At 34.3% G+C, this 14,597-nt stretch overlaps 1 protein-coding gene across 5 annotated transcripts in view; it reads left to right on the plus strand.

The window, feature by feature from the left end:
- Positions 1-14,597, plus strand: part of ATP9B (ATPase phospholipid transporting 9B (putative)) — a 180,387-nt gene that overhangs the window by 60,486 nt on the left and 105,304 nt on the right. For all 5 annotated transcript variants that reach the window (XR_003255779.1, XM_026079780.1, XM_026079781.1 and 2 more), the window contains one exon: positions 10,526-10,620. Coding sequence is in view for 4 of the 5 variants with exons in the window: in XM_026079780.1 (XP_025935565.1) it covers positions 10,526-10,620 (95 nt within the window). In the remaining variant the exon portion in view is untranslated. The remainder of the gene's footprint in view (positions 1-10,525; positions 10,621-14,597) is intronic.

A 14,597-nucleotide genomic window follows, 5' to 3' on the forward strand; every position in this document is an offset into this window, starting at 1 on the left:
AACCACGAATTTGAGTTAATGCTTCTGCATTATCTCATTAAAGCTGTATCACTGTCAAATAAAAGGTAAAATTCAAGAGGAGGTCAGTGACAGAAAACTGTATTTTTCAGAACTGATTTTGGATGCTGAAGGAGTTTAAAGGCAAATCCTCATCCCTCCAAGTGTCCGTGTAACTTCACACAACTTTCTACTGTCTTTTCAAGTAAAGAAGCATTAAAAAAAAAAAAAAAGGAATTCTCTGCTTTTTGCCACAATGAAGTTTGTGTTCTGATCAGTCCTCAAACTCCATGGGTGTTTCTGTTGCTTCTTCCCATTGTCCTTTTTAGTTAAGAATAATGTGCTTTTCTTCGTTAAACTCTTAATCAAAGATTTTTATCTTCTCCTTTTTCAAACACCTATTATCAGTGTGTGTGTGTGTTGTTGTTTTTTTTAATCACCTTCTTTGACTTGTACTTTTTTAGCATTGTGAGATACTAAGGCTCTCACTCCTGCTCTTCCTAATTTAGCTACTGGTACAGCAGTATCTCCTTCAAGTTGATTACTTTCTCTACAGCTAAAATCTTGGTGACTACATGCACTTTCAGTGGAATCTAACATATATGGACACACATTTTTTTGTTTACTTGTTTACTCTGTTTACTTCTAAGCCCTGCTTTCACCCAGAGAGAAAATCCTTCTCATGTAGACTGCAAGCACTCTAAGGTGTATATAGCGCTATATTTTTGTATTATTGGTCTTTAGGAATTCATAAATGCTTTAGGGAGGCTGATGGAGGGAGATAGTTCTGCTGTCCTATCAGAGCTCATGAATCAGGGAGCCTAGTTAATCATTTTTCTTAAAATATGTTGTGAACCTTTACTTGTTACATCAGTGTTAATCTGTGCTTTGTACTGGGATCAGAATGTAAAGATTGCAAGTCCTTCATCTTTTCTACATTATGAACTAGACCTTGAAACCATTCAGTTCCTTGAACAAACTGTTTCTGTAGTGCATTGCACAATTCTGTTGAAAAATAGGTAACTGAATTGATTTTCTACTGAAATTTAAGTAAGCCAAAGAAGAAAGAATGCCAGTTTAAAAAGTCTAAATTCCAGACTGTATTTCTGTTATGATAGCTAGCAATTTAATGATTGATTGTCCTCTATAATGTATAACCACTGCAAGTCTTGCTGTACATTGGGAAAAAGTATCTTGTTGAGTCATTATGTAAGCATGCAGTACTTGCACTTAGAGTAATTCTCATAATACATTTTGAATAAGAACCAATCTCCCAATAAGAAATGGGAATGTTTTCTTGTGAGAGCCAAATGAACACCAACTTAAAATCACTACATTTCCTAGAGTCATTATTCTGGTTAAGTAATCATAATACAGCAAAATGGAGAGCACTTATGGAAGAGCAGTTGTGGAACAGTATTCATGTTGGACGATTTTCCTGTATTGATGGTGCTGAATGTCTTGCAGTTGAGCCACTTTCATTTTAAAGAATTGACTATAACCTCTGTGACTGCATAAGGTTCAGTTCCATCCCTTTGATCTATCCAGTGGTACTGTGTATTTTTATCAAAGTGGTCTGTAACTTCAGTGAAACTAGCTTGCCAGAGTGAGTCACACCCGGGAGGATTTTTTCTACTATGATACAACTGTTTCTCTTGGAAAATAATTTCATCCTTGATTCATACAAAGGAAGATGTGCAATCTACTGCTTGTAAGAAACATGCTTCTATCACTAACATGTAGCAAGTATACCTAATATGTTGAAGATGCAAGCGAAACTGGTTTAAAATGAACAGGAAGACTGGAAATACTCTTGGAATTGCCTGACTTTAATCTGATGGTGTGTTTGGATCATTCATGGGATAAATCAATGTAGATTGTTGCAGTTCTAAATGATAAAAACAACTAGAATAGCAGACTGTTAAGCAGATGCAAGCAGGGACTAATATCAGTGAAAAATATTGTGGTAATCGTATAAAATCTAACAGGGTAGCTGACACCTGCCAAGTATTGTATCAGTTTTCATACCATCATAAAATGGTATGAAATGGTATTCTGGCCTCCTTCACTTCTTCATTGGTCTGAAACAGTGAAGCCAGAACTTGTTCAGTATTTTAAGCATTCTGTATGGCAGATTTGACTACCTCCGTCATCAAGCTGTTTAGATTTTTTTTTTTAAATGCAATATGAAGTTGCATGTTCCAGATAAAGGTGTAAATAAATTAGATTTTTTTTCTGTATTGCTGTCCTTCTCCAGAAGATGATTAGTATACATCAGAAGAATAATAGAGCAAAAGGGAACATCAAAACCTATTAAATAGAAAGGGGGCATTAGCTACTACCATTTTATAAATTGATACATTTTGACCTTTTTTGTGATTTTTTGTCCAATTAATGTTTTTAGTGTCCTTATGCATATCCAAAAACTGTATGAATCAATAAGCTAAAATTTGAGACTGTGAATGTAGATACTTTTTTTTGCCTTGGAGCTTTGTTTGCTGCATGTAAAAATTCCATAATGTTAATAAAAATAAAAATTCCTAAAGTGTACTGAATCAATATAGCAATCCAAAAATATATGCAATGTGATCAAGTTTGGATTAAAAGCATCTGTGTGCTTGTCAATAAGGAATTGTGATGAGTTTGGTGGTATCATATTGACTGTGTATTAATACATGGTATCCTATAAGACCATCAGCTGATTGTTTAGAATGTAAATGAATCTGTTGATGGATCCAGTGACTGATGGCTTAAATTCCAATTAATCAATTGCTTCATGGGTTTCTTAATTCAGATCAAATATCTCAAGTGCACGCAGTTCTTTCACTGGTCTTAAGAGAAATTAATGCTTTAAAACTCATTTCATCCATCTTGTATAAATGCCACTATATTTTTCACTTACATCCTAAGTGATGGCATTATAGCTTAAATGTTCGGGATGATTCAGGTGTTTTGCTTCCTCCTACTCCCCCAGCAGCTATCATAATTGAAAATTACCTCCTATAGTGGTAAACGAAACTCTACTCAAACATGTTGTCTTGGTGCTGCTATTCATCTTGTCATCAGTTTAAAATTTTCATGCACGTAGTCACTTCAGTCATATAAATGATTTAAAAATTAAGTTGTTGATAAAGATCTGGTGTTAGGTATGCAAAGTCAATGTCCATTTTTCCTTTGTTGGATATATTCTTGTAACCCATCTCTTTCAATGCTTTGGGGATACTGACTCCTAGCAGGAAGGCTGGTAATATTATGAGATAATTTATAGCTGTTTATGACAGTTCTATGTGCCCTATTTCAGTGACCCATCAATTAATTCATCAACGCTTGACACAGGCTCTTCACTGTGACACTTACACCAGTTGATCTTAATTTGATTGCCGTTAAAACCTTCCTTTCCTGGCAACTGTTGTCAATTATACAAAATAAAATCAAGTATTCATAAGTAGGCTGTAATAGGATATAGGAGACAGATTTAATAATTCAGTTTTGCCAGGGCTTAAAAGGCATTCGTTGTTGCTGTTCTCATTCATAAAAAATTTATTGTATACAATTCTTGAGAGAGAAGGTGGACGTAATTTTATTTACTTAGATTTCTTTATTCATATGTGTGAGGAGCCCAGACTACAGTGGTTTAACAATGTCAATGTTATGAATGACTGATGTGAATTTTTGTCAATTATATGTTAAATAAAGTAAATGTAATTTAACTTCATGGGTTTTTTTAGACTAACTTAAGTGTACACATTCTACATCTTTTTGATTTATATATCTGTAATGCAGAGTGGAATCGAACCCTGTATTTATGCAGATAAAAATACCTTTTCAAGGCTAAGGCATTGGGTCTTGTAAAATATGCATATTTCTGCATATCTGTTATATACAATTAAATTATAGTTGTTTGCCTCTTTAACACAGTATAACATTAAAATGTTTCTTATGGCATATTTGAATTATACCTGTAACTTCTATTTAGTGCTCACTGGCAAATCTTTTTTTAAGCTTGCTGATATTTGGCAAAATGTTAGCAAGCAGGAACCTGATAATGTAAATGTTCTCCAGGAGAAAGTTAAATAAGGTTTTCAGAATTCATATGTTTATTGACTTCTTATATCCTATTTTTTACTGAATATACTGACACTTGTAACATGTACTGTGTGTGAGTTGGCTCTTAAGGCTCTGTGGAAGGAATTTGAATGCACTTCTTAAATCAAAAAGTGAAATTCTTTTTAAAAATAATTTCACTTTTAAAATGTTAGTTAATAGGTGTAGTTGAAGACAAGACTTGCTGTAAGCGACTGCTCAAAGCAAGAGTAGTAGTAGTGAAGGACAGAAGTTTGTGTTGCAGTATTGTTAGAAGGATGTGTTGTTGTTCCCTTTGTTACTTTTTTTTTAATGCTAGTCAGAATAAGTTACTCCCTACTTTTTCCCTGAATTCTAGAGTCCTTGTTCTTCTGTCTCATCTCATGACTCAGTGCTTCTTTCTCAGATCTTTCTTCCCAGCCAGGAACCAAGAATGGGAAAATGAGAATCAAGTTCAGGATACAAGATGAATGGGATAGTTTCTTACAAATGTTTAAATTTTCTTTTTATAACAAGAAAATCATCTTAATTTCTCATGGTTTTTATTAGATAAGAAGCCTGGCTAGCCCTGGAAATCAAGTGCTGTAAGGTTTAGCACACTTTCCCCCCTTCTCTTATGTTATAAAAACAAAGCCAATAGACTTTGCAAGCAAGGAGCAAAGTGAAGCCTTGTTGTCTTGTTATGCCAGTCTATCTAAATTTTTCCTTGGTATTTTCAGAATCTGATCTGTGGGGACTTCCCATGAGTTGATGCATGCATTTAGAGATACTTGGATTTAATTACCCAGTCTTGGATTATTCAACAGTATTATTCCCTGAGCTAACAGAACAGGAGGTCTTACTTGTGTAACTGGTAGGATATTCTGCTTCTGATTCTTTTATGACACTGTCAGGCTACTAAGGGAGGCCTTTGGCTAAAGAGGTTTCTGAAATAATTATGTAATACAAAAGAAAGTCTATAAATTACATAAAAAGAATAGTTAAGTTTTGTTTCTGCAGCAAACTAAACCAGCTTCTCCTGGGTAGCAGTGATTTTTTTCCCACAGTCATAACAAATATTAAATGTTGTTTTGATCAGTTTTTTGTTTCCTTGTAATAGCCTTCCACAGAAAGCAGGTGATGCAGTTCAATAAAAAATAATTTAAATGATTTTATGTTTGCAGAATAGGATTGCTCTTTGTATGTCAGTATTGCTTTTGGGGGTTTCTCATGTTGGCTGCACTTTCTTTACAAACTACTTGGTAAACAGACTGATTAGTAAAGTAATTGTTTTAAGGTAAACAAGTCCATCTTTCTGCTCGTCACTCTTTCTGCTCATCAACAACATTTGAAAATGAAAAAATAAAAATAAATAATTCATGCATAACAATATTTCTCTTCAAAATGACATAAGTAAAAAACCCCTGTAAGCTAGAATAGATTTAGAAAATATATAGCAGCCCAAGTAGTAGCTTGTTTTTAGAAGCCTGTGCTATTTTGCAGAAGCTTATATCAAAAACCGTTATCAATTTGCTGAAGGGTGTGTATGCAAACATAATTTAAATGTTTGGCAGCAAAGGTTTATGTACATTACTATAGTATTTCAGGAAATTAAAGCTATATACATTAAAGAAATCAATATATAAAACATCAATAGGAGTTTTGCTGGTATAACATGCATCAAGTAGCCAAATCTTGTTAGTGCATAATTTTAAATAAGGGGAAGCTTATGAAGCAATTATTTAATTAAGTTAAAGGCTAAAATATGAACAGCCTTCTCCAAACACCACCTGTCTTTAGTTTGAAAATTTTTGTTGAGGGCCTTTTCTTCAGAATTGCTAGAAGTAAGCATGCCCACAAAAGAATCAACAGGCCATACACATGTGTAGTAGGTATAAGCTATACCCAGAAGTATTTGACATGTCATGTCCTATGTGTATGTTCTGAATAAAATCCTAAATCCACATAGAGACGCACAGAGTAGGTAAGAATCTGCTAGCTCTATCTTGAGCATAGTACTTTTGTTTGACAAATCTTAGCCATGTGTATGGTGGCCCTAAATTAATAGATAAGCTTTTACGTATTTTTTAAACACCATAAAAATTACTGAATATTTACATTATTTGTGTTTAATATTCTACTAACGTGTAAAACAGCTCTTAAAATTGCTGTATTTTCACTATGCATCTGCTGAAAATCTGTACCAAGGCACACTTGTTTAACTTTGCAGTTTTAGGTGTAACTGTATGTCTTTCAAATGTTAATGTTTTAGTTTTAAATCTAAATAGTAGTATTCTGAATAAATCTGTATTAAATTCAGAGAAATCTGTTTTTGTAAGTAAATTATGATACTGTTCAAAGGAGGCCTTAAGATCAATGAATTCACTGTCAACAAGCAGGTGTCCCTTTATGTGCTATCACAAACATTAAGTAATAAAACTGAACAGTTAATCTTAAGACTATTATTGTATAAGAAAGAAGTAATGTTGGCTTCTGGTTACGTGCATTTCACTATAGGTTGTAACAAAAGTCTTAGGTTCTTAGGTAGAAAAAGCCTCTAGATTGAGAATATTTTTGATAAATTTGAACTAATAAAGATTTCAATTCATGTTTGTTGTGATATGGATAACTTTGTAGATATATTTCCATTAATATGTTTTAATAAAACGTGTTTAATAAGAAAGATGATAAAACCTGTATTTGAATATTTATTTATTCTTTGGTTAACATATGTAGTAGTGATTAGAACAATATTCAGAAGAAAATTGTTTTCTTATTAACAATAAGATGTTTTGTTGCTTCATACATAAGCAGGAGATCTGCTTAAAAATGACAATGTATCCTCATATTTTAAAGTTACATAGCTACTTCAGGTCCTTAAAATGGTTTTCATCTTCTGTACTGCGGGTGCTTTTTTCCCTCCACAAAAAGCAACCATAGGCTAACCTCTGGAAAGTCCTCAAATTTATAGTTGAACTTTTGCTAGAAACCAGCGAATGAAATTGTAGTCCTAGAACTTGTGTAAGCATGCAAGTTACATGGATTTCAACTGAAATGGTTTTAAAACTCAGTTTAGTTGGATTGGTACAGCACCTTGCATGGACACACTCTAAATTGATTTACACCTGGCTTCAATTGGTTAAACTAAATGAGTATTAGGCAGTTTTAAATTCATTTCAACTTGCTCAGATGAAGTTTGTACCACTTTATCTAAATGATTGAACTTCTTAAAGCCACTGTAATTCTTTAAATCAACCCTTAAATTATAATTCATCTGACTACAAAATTTTCACTATAAAGGCAGAAATACTTGAGACATTCACTGTGTCAAATTTTGTACGCTAATCCTGGGTGACAGTATATTGCCTATAGGAAATGAGCATCTGAGTACCTTCTTGTATAAAATAAATACCTTAATATCTTCATTCGCCTTTATATTTAACCCAGTGAAAAAATATTTGTCCTCTTACAAATTTCCTATGTTCAGTGTGCAATTTTATTTTCCTGTAGCCAACAGTTCTTTGGTAAATACTTAAAAATACCTCATGACTTTGATTTAAACAGCGCGGAGTTTAAATACTTACAAGAGTAGCTAAAACTTTATTTTGATTCTTCACGTGCTGGGAAATAATGTTGTGTCAGGTTCAACACTTTATCACTGAATACAGAGGGAATAGCAATTTCTGAGACTTGTATAGGTGTTTTTTTCTGCTTAGTCATATTTGTGCTGGAAATCTTAGTTGTTTTGTTTTTTTTAAAAATGTTGTTTAATTTGTTTAAATGTTGACCTCAAACATACTCTGTTAAAGTACTTTTTTTGGTTTTAGAAGTTATATCTACTGCTGACTCAAATGTGCCTAAAGGGTGAAGTACATGTGACTTACACAGTAGACAGTGGGAAATATTTGGTTCTTATTAAGTTCTGGGGTTTCGAGGGGGAGTTGGTTTTATACATAACTTGTTTCTGATCACATGTTCAATCTTCCATATTTATATCTTAGCTAAGCTAGGGTTAAAATCATTATCTTATAGTATAGTTACTTAGTGAAATATGATGAAGTATTTGAAAGTGAAGGGGGTATTGTTTCAGTTTTGCTGTTGTGATCGCTTTTGAAAGCTGACTTGGCACAAAGCCGTCCCTTTTTGTGGATAAAAGGGAAACAGGCTATAAGATAAGTTATTGATGAAATTCTCTGCTGAAGTAGAGAGGAAATGCAGCTGGCCAATACATGTCATACTGTGAGCACTATTAAATGAATATATGTGCAGTCAACCATTCACAGGAGCCACACTGGTCTTGAACTGCATTGATCTGTAGTATAATTCTAAATGAAATTGATGGATGATAGCAGCCATTGACAGGAAGGGTAAAGAGAACCATGAAATGTCTTGTATAGGGGAAGCATGGGGAAAGTATGATGGAAAGTAGACTGATGTATGCCATGGATTAAAAAGTGCGGTGGAACTGTGGTATTTCTAGGTGGTGCTAGATACCTCAGCCCTAATTATAATGCTGTATGTGCCAACAGACTTTTTGAAAAGTGCTTTACAGTGTTTTATTTTTAGAAGAAAATCCATCAGGAATCCTGTCAAGAATTTCAAACCAGCTGTTCAAGAACTTATTTTAGGTACAGTTTTGTAATGTGCAGTTCTGAGCTTTGAAAGAAATTTAGTAATAGCAAAGTATGTGTTCTGAAAGCCTTTTACATTAAGATTTAAAGATTCTTTTATTTAATATGCACTTAATATAAGTACAGCTGTTACATGAAGGTATGTAAGCTTCTTTCAAAAGACTCTTGTGTAAAAATGCTATCTACAAGTCAGATAGAAGCCACCTAAAATTATATCTCAAACATGTCCTTTCAGACGGTCATTGAAATGCTAAATTGCAAGTATTGATAAATAAAATATTGGGTTCTGTTAGACTTTACTTACATGGGGGTCCRCGTGCTTCGGTTTTGACACCAGATACATCTGAACTTGGGCACTGAACAGAACATTCTTACTGGCACTTTGTCAGCCTGCTTCCTGAAAAAAGAATCTCTCTCTTAATTTTGCATTCGTTTGTAGATACCCTTTCTGATATGTTACCTATTAAATACACTGCTTTTAGCCCTTTGTTTCATTTTCTGTGCAAGAAGACTCTAGTGGGTAAACTTTGCCAGTGTTTCTTTCAGTTTAATTGTTACCGTGTCACTTCTAGTGATGAAACTACTTAGTTAGTTTCCATTGGGATTGATTGAAATTTAGAAGGAATTGTGCATGTGCACACATACTTGTCTATACACATCATTTAAAATTTACAATTAAATAGAAAAATCTAGTTTGCTATTTTTGATTTCACACCCGTAGCAATAGTGTATAAAATTGTTCAGTTGTAATGTAATGGAAGCTGTAGTTACTAATTTAGAAATATTTAAGGCATCTTTACTGTAGCAACTCCAAGGAGTATTTCTAAAATGTTACTGCAGGTTTTTTTAAAGGCTGCAAGCTAGCTGGAGGTTTTAACCGTTCCTGCATGTTTTTAATAGGTTTGCAATTTCATATGCTGTTGTCTTTGAATCTTACGTTAGTAACCCATGTAGTACTCCAGATCACAGAACAGTTGAGGTGGAAAGGGACCTCTGGAGATTCTCTATTCCAACTCCTCTGCCCAAACAGGGTCACCTAAAAGATGTGGCCATATCAGTCAAAGTAGTTACATGGGGCAGGGGTTCCTCCTGGGCAGGGGTTCCTCCTGTGCTGAAAGTAATTGTGTAATTCTTGGATATGAGTCTTCTGTGTGTGAAGTTTGCAAATTGGTGCCACCAGTTTTCTTCATTATGAATAAGTCTCTATCTTGAGCTTCCATCATATCTTAATTGTTGTGCATGTGTTGACAAGCTTTTTTAGTTTTGGGTCCTTGAGATGTACAGGTAACTTAAAATTATCTCCTTTAATATGTTGGGGCCCTATATACTGTTTTGAATGGCATCCAACAAAAAAGAGTCAGGAAAATATAATCAATGCAAGGGTGTGGTGTCTCATACCAGCAACAAGACAAAAATTAGAGGCATGTCTTCATTTTGTAATTATTCTAACATGTTGGAATTGTAAAAGTGACCAAATTTTAAAAAGAGAGAAAATGGAATCTGTTTCGACTTCAGTGAAGTTGGATCTGTTGGAGATAATACAGTCTTAAGATACCTACGATATAGGATCCCTCCTCCCCCATTTATAAACAAGCATATTTTTAATTTTATCAGAAAAATTTTACTCAACTATTTCATGATATCCAGAGCATTCCTGGCAGAAAGCATTAAATCAACAAACAGACATTCCAAAGTATCAGTCCTCTTGTATGTGGGACATTTATTTAAACACATTTTTAAATCAGTTCATTCTCACTTCTGTAAATTTTCTTTTAACCCAAACTGAATTTTTATGAAACCTAAAAAATAGTTTGGTGTCTTTTTATAACTTAAAGGTTCATGTTTCATTCGAACTGACCAGCTCGATGGAGAAACAGACTGGAAACTAAAGGTTGCTGTCAGCTGTACACAAAGATTGCCAGCTTTGGGGGTAAGCATTTTATCTATTTGCTTTTAAAATATCTTCCATCCGTGTGTGTATATATACATATCTTTTTTATGTAAGACTGTTGCAATTATTGTAAGTATATTTATAATGGGAAAATGTCTGTTAACGCAGTTTTAGTTTTTGCAGTAAAGAAGAAATAGATATTCTACTGAATGATGAGTGAGAAGTTGGGTTAGGCAAGTCTTTTGGGTTGAACACTGAAAAGAAAAGGAAACAGAACTGGATTTTTTTTTTTTTTAAATCTTGTAACTTAATGGTTCTTGCTGTGTTCCACACTGATCCATACCACACTGAAGTGTATCACAATTGTAGTGTTTTCAACCAAGTGTTACACTGCAAGTGCAAGTCCTTCTTGCCTCAGGAACCATTGCTCTAATCACTTAGCTTTAAAGCTTGGGAAACAGCAATCTGCTCTTGGAAGGTGAAGTGCTTTTGTTGTCAGGAAGCTTTCTGGTCTGACTAGGTGAAGTGTGCAAGTTCATGCAAAGAGAGCTTTTTAACGCTTGTCTGAATGTGTGTATTTTTTGAGCGTGTGTATATATATAATTTGTTGTAAATGTCACAGATAAAGCTGTTAAAATTGTACAATGTGTCCCATATATATATATATGTGTTGTCTGTACATGTATCCCATTTTTGTACATATGTGAATATATATTCAAAATACACACATGTACCTACTAAAAATTGTGTAGATTTTATGAGTATGTCTCTTTTGAGAAGCTTAAGTGTCCCGTGTGTTGGAGAAGCTTGAAATTTTACAGAAAAGTTGTACTGGCTTGATATTACTTGACTTCCTCTGAAAACATGTCCAAGCTTGAGCCTTATGGAAATCTACCTGTACAAAATTACTGGTGTTTGGGCATTAAATCTTTTGGATGTGTTATTAATGCTGAACATATTCTAAGAGGACTGTGCATATGCCTCCTTTATAGGTCAAATAAGTGCATTATCTGTCAGACTGCCAGATCTTAGCAAGAGTTCTGCAGTTATTCATCCTGAATTGTGGAGTTGCTACCCCACGGAAATTAGCTTAACAGAAACTTTCTTGCTGTGTTCCTTGTGCTCTGGCTACTGGCTTCAGGTGCCAGGAGGGTGAAAAAAAATCTTCTAGGTTCAAATTTAGAGGACTGGGAGTGAGGGATGAAACTGGAGGTTGAGCGTTGGTCATGCCAGGTGGGGTCTAAGGGAAAGAGAAAATGTTTTGGAGGGAAGGAAGAGAGTAGCAGGCAAGAGCTCTAGGGTGAGGAGAGCAGAATAGTGGGGTGTAACAGGAAAGGATCGTGGATAGTCAGGGCATTAAGGACGAGAGCTTCTGTCAGGGACAGAACCTGGAGACATTTAGCGTTTTAAAAACTCCAGGTTTTGAAGCAGAAACAAAAATTCTTTTTTTCTTTTTGAAAGAAAGCCAGTATTACAAGCTCAAGCATCCAACATGCAGGAAATGCCCCCAAACAAGATTTCTTATACAACTTTTTTTAGTCTTTACTGGAAAAAGTAAAAGCAAGCTGTTTACTGGTATGTAGTACAGTTTCAAATATCAGTGGAAAAAGGATTCACCAATTCTGTCAAGAGGAAGAAGATGGTTTTGCTTAATCATGGCACAGCCAACTGCTACTCTATTTCTTTTATTCTCTTATATTCTTTAACAGGTTATACCTTAGCTCTTAAGTGACTTAGCTCTGAAATGTATTCCTGGAAAAGAACATTAGAAACTCTCATTTAGTGTACAGCTTTAGTGTAGGGTCAGTGTGTATTATTGCTACTTTAACCCATCCATGTGATGTGTAAATGGTTTGTAAAACTTGTGATCTGCCTGCTGATGTGGTGAAGAGAAAGTGGGTGATCCGACTGATGGACAGGCTGTCAGAAATTTCTGATGAAAATCCTCAGATGCTAAAGAGTTAATGGGATTGAGTGAATTCTTTGCCCTGATATGTTGCTTTTGTCTTGTTTTTACTGATTTTTTTTCTGCATAACATGTTGTAAGTGGGTAAAAATTACTTTTCTTGCTTGTTCATCTTTTGTGGAATTACTTAAGTATTGTCCTTTGCACATAAAAAAAATTTAGAGAACTTTTTATGGTTTTAATTGATCTGTCACTGGAAATATAATTTGAATTGGAGGTTTGATTGTCTTCCTAGAAGCACACCACTGACTTGGCATTCGTTCTGATGTATGCTAAATGGTCATATGAATTGTATTCCCAGAAAACCTTTAACCTTCCTTGACTGCCTATCCACGATTCATTTCGGGAACTGCAAAAAATCTTGGCCATGTTTGAGTGGGTAAAGGTTAAGTGGTTTGGTTAAGTGGTTTGGTTAAGTGTAAGCAAATTAGTAAAAATATTCAAAATACTTCCTAGTCTGCTTTGATTTACTCAGGGAATCAAAGTATTGAGAAATTGAAGTTGGTTTTGAAGAATTTGAGCAGAAAGGCCAGTGTCAAATTCTATGACTTAATTTTGAAGGTTGTTGTATTTGAAAACAAGCTGATTGACAAGGCAGTGGAAAGAAAGCCTTTAAATAAAACTGATCATGAAACATTAGTAAAATGCTTGTAATTGCTAATGAAAAACAGGAAGTATGACTGCTTATTGTAGACATGTTTAAATTGGAAACCTGATAGCTTATCAGTGTATAGGCAACTTTGTTTTCTAAATGTAATCAATTTCTATTTGATTTATTATCATTCTCCAAGACAAGAGTTCTAGTGCAGGAACAGACTTTAACAAGTATCGTATAACTTATAGATGAATTTAGTATTTATAATAGGAAAACTATCTTCTGTCAGTTTTATCATTTAGTCATTGGCCTATATTCTTTTCTAATAATAAAAATTATGTCCATAATGTGTTTTTGAGACATAAATGCATGTATTTAATAACTAAAAACCAGTCAACTTTCTAGCTGGCTTTGATTAAAAAAATAATAATAATAATAGTGCTTTCTAGATAGTGGCAACTATGTGCAACTTAGTACACATTAAGTTGACACATCATCCTCAAGTAACTGACACTCCATATGATGCTTTCTGCCAAGTTAATTTAACTACATCTCAATTTCCGTACTGCATGGCTTGGTCAAGCCATGGATATTTGTTGGTTCCCTCCTCACTCTCCTGCCTGTAACATTTTGGCCCTTAACAGCTGTTTTCGGAAAAGATTATACATTAGCTTTATACATCTAAGTTCTAGTTGCTAGGAAATATTTGGGATTTTATCTCTAATATGATGATCACTTTACATGGCTGCTTCCTATCTGGTTTTGGACAGTTTGCAATGGTTAAATCATGTCTGCTTTGTTCCCGAACCCTACCTGTGAATTTTCAAGGGAAATGGTAGCTCAGTGCTTCCAAATGGCAACCCTCTTTGTTCGGGGACCCCCACATCATTCACAGAAAGTGCAGCCCCGCACAAGGTCCAGGACGTTGTTGCCAATCCTTTGGGAAGCACGTTAGCAATTCTCTAGTTTCTGTGAAGGCACTCTTGCCTTTACTGGGGTGGTGACAATATGCAAGAGCTATTTGCCATCTGAAGAATCTCTGTGGATAGGCAACTTCATAAGATTTGTATGAAAATCTGAGCAACTGTGGATTTCAAACGAACATTAAAAAATAACATTATGAAGTTATTCTACTCCAAGAGCCCATTTTTCCTAATAKTCATAAATTGTGTTAGATCATAATTTGTGTCTATAAATAGGCCCTGTGCATATTCATTTTTAAAAGTTAAAGATTATAATGCAGTGTGCAGAATTGTTTCTTTATAGTTACAGTAAAAATACGGTTTTGGAAAGAGTTAACAGTAACAATAGGATATATGCTTTAAACATGTAGGGCTAGTTTTTACACCCTTGGAAATTTTGCACTGAAGTTATATACAAAAAGGGATGCTTAAAATACTTTTTTTTTTTTTTTTTCAGAGAATATTACCTGAGCTCTCTTATACACACAGTGGA

The sequence above is a fragment of the Apteryx rowi genome, unplaced genomic scaffold, assembly GCF_003343035.1.
Source record: "Apteryx rowi isolate R43461 unplaced genomic scaffold, aptRow1 scaffold_50, whole genome shotgun sequence".
Classification (NCBI taxonomy): Eukaryota; Metazoa; Chordata; class Aves; order Apterygiformes; family Apterygidae; genus Apteryx; species Apteryx rowi.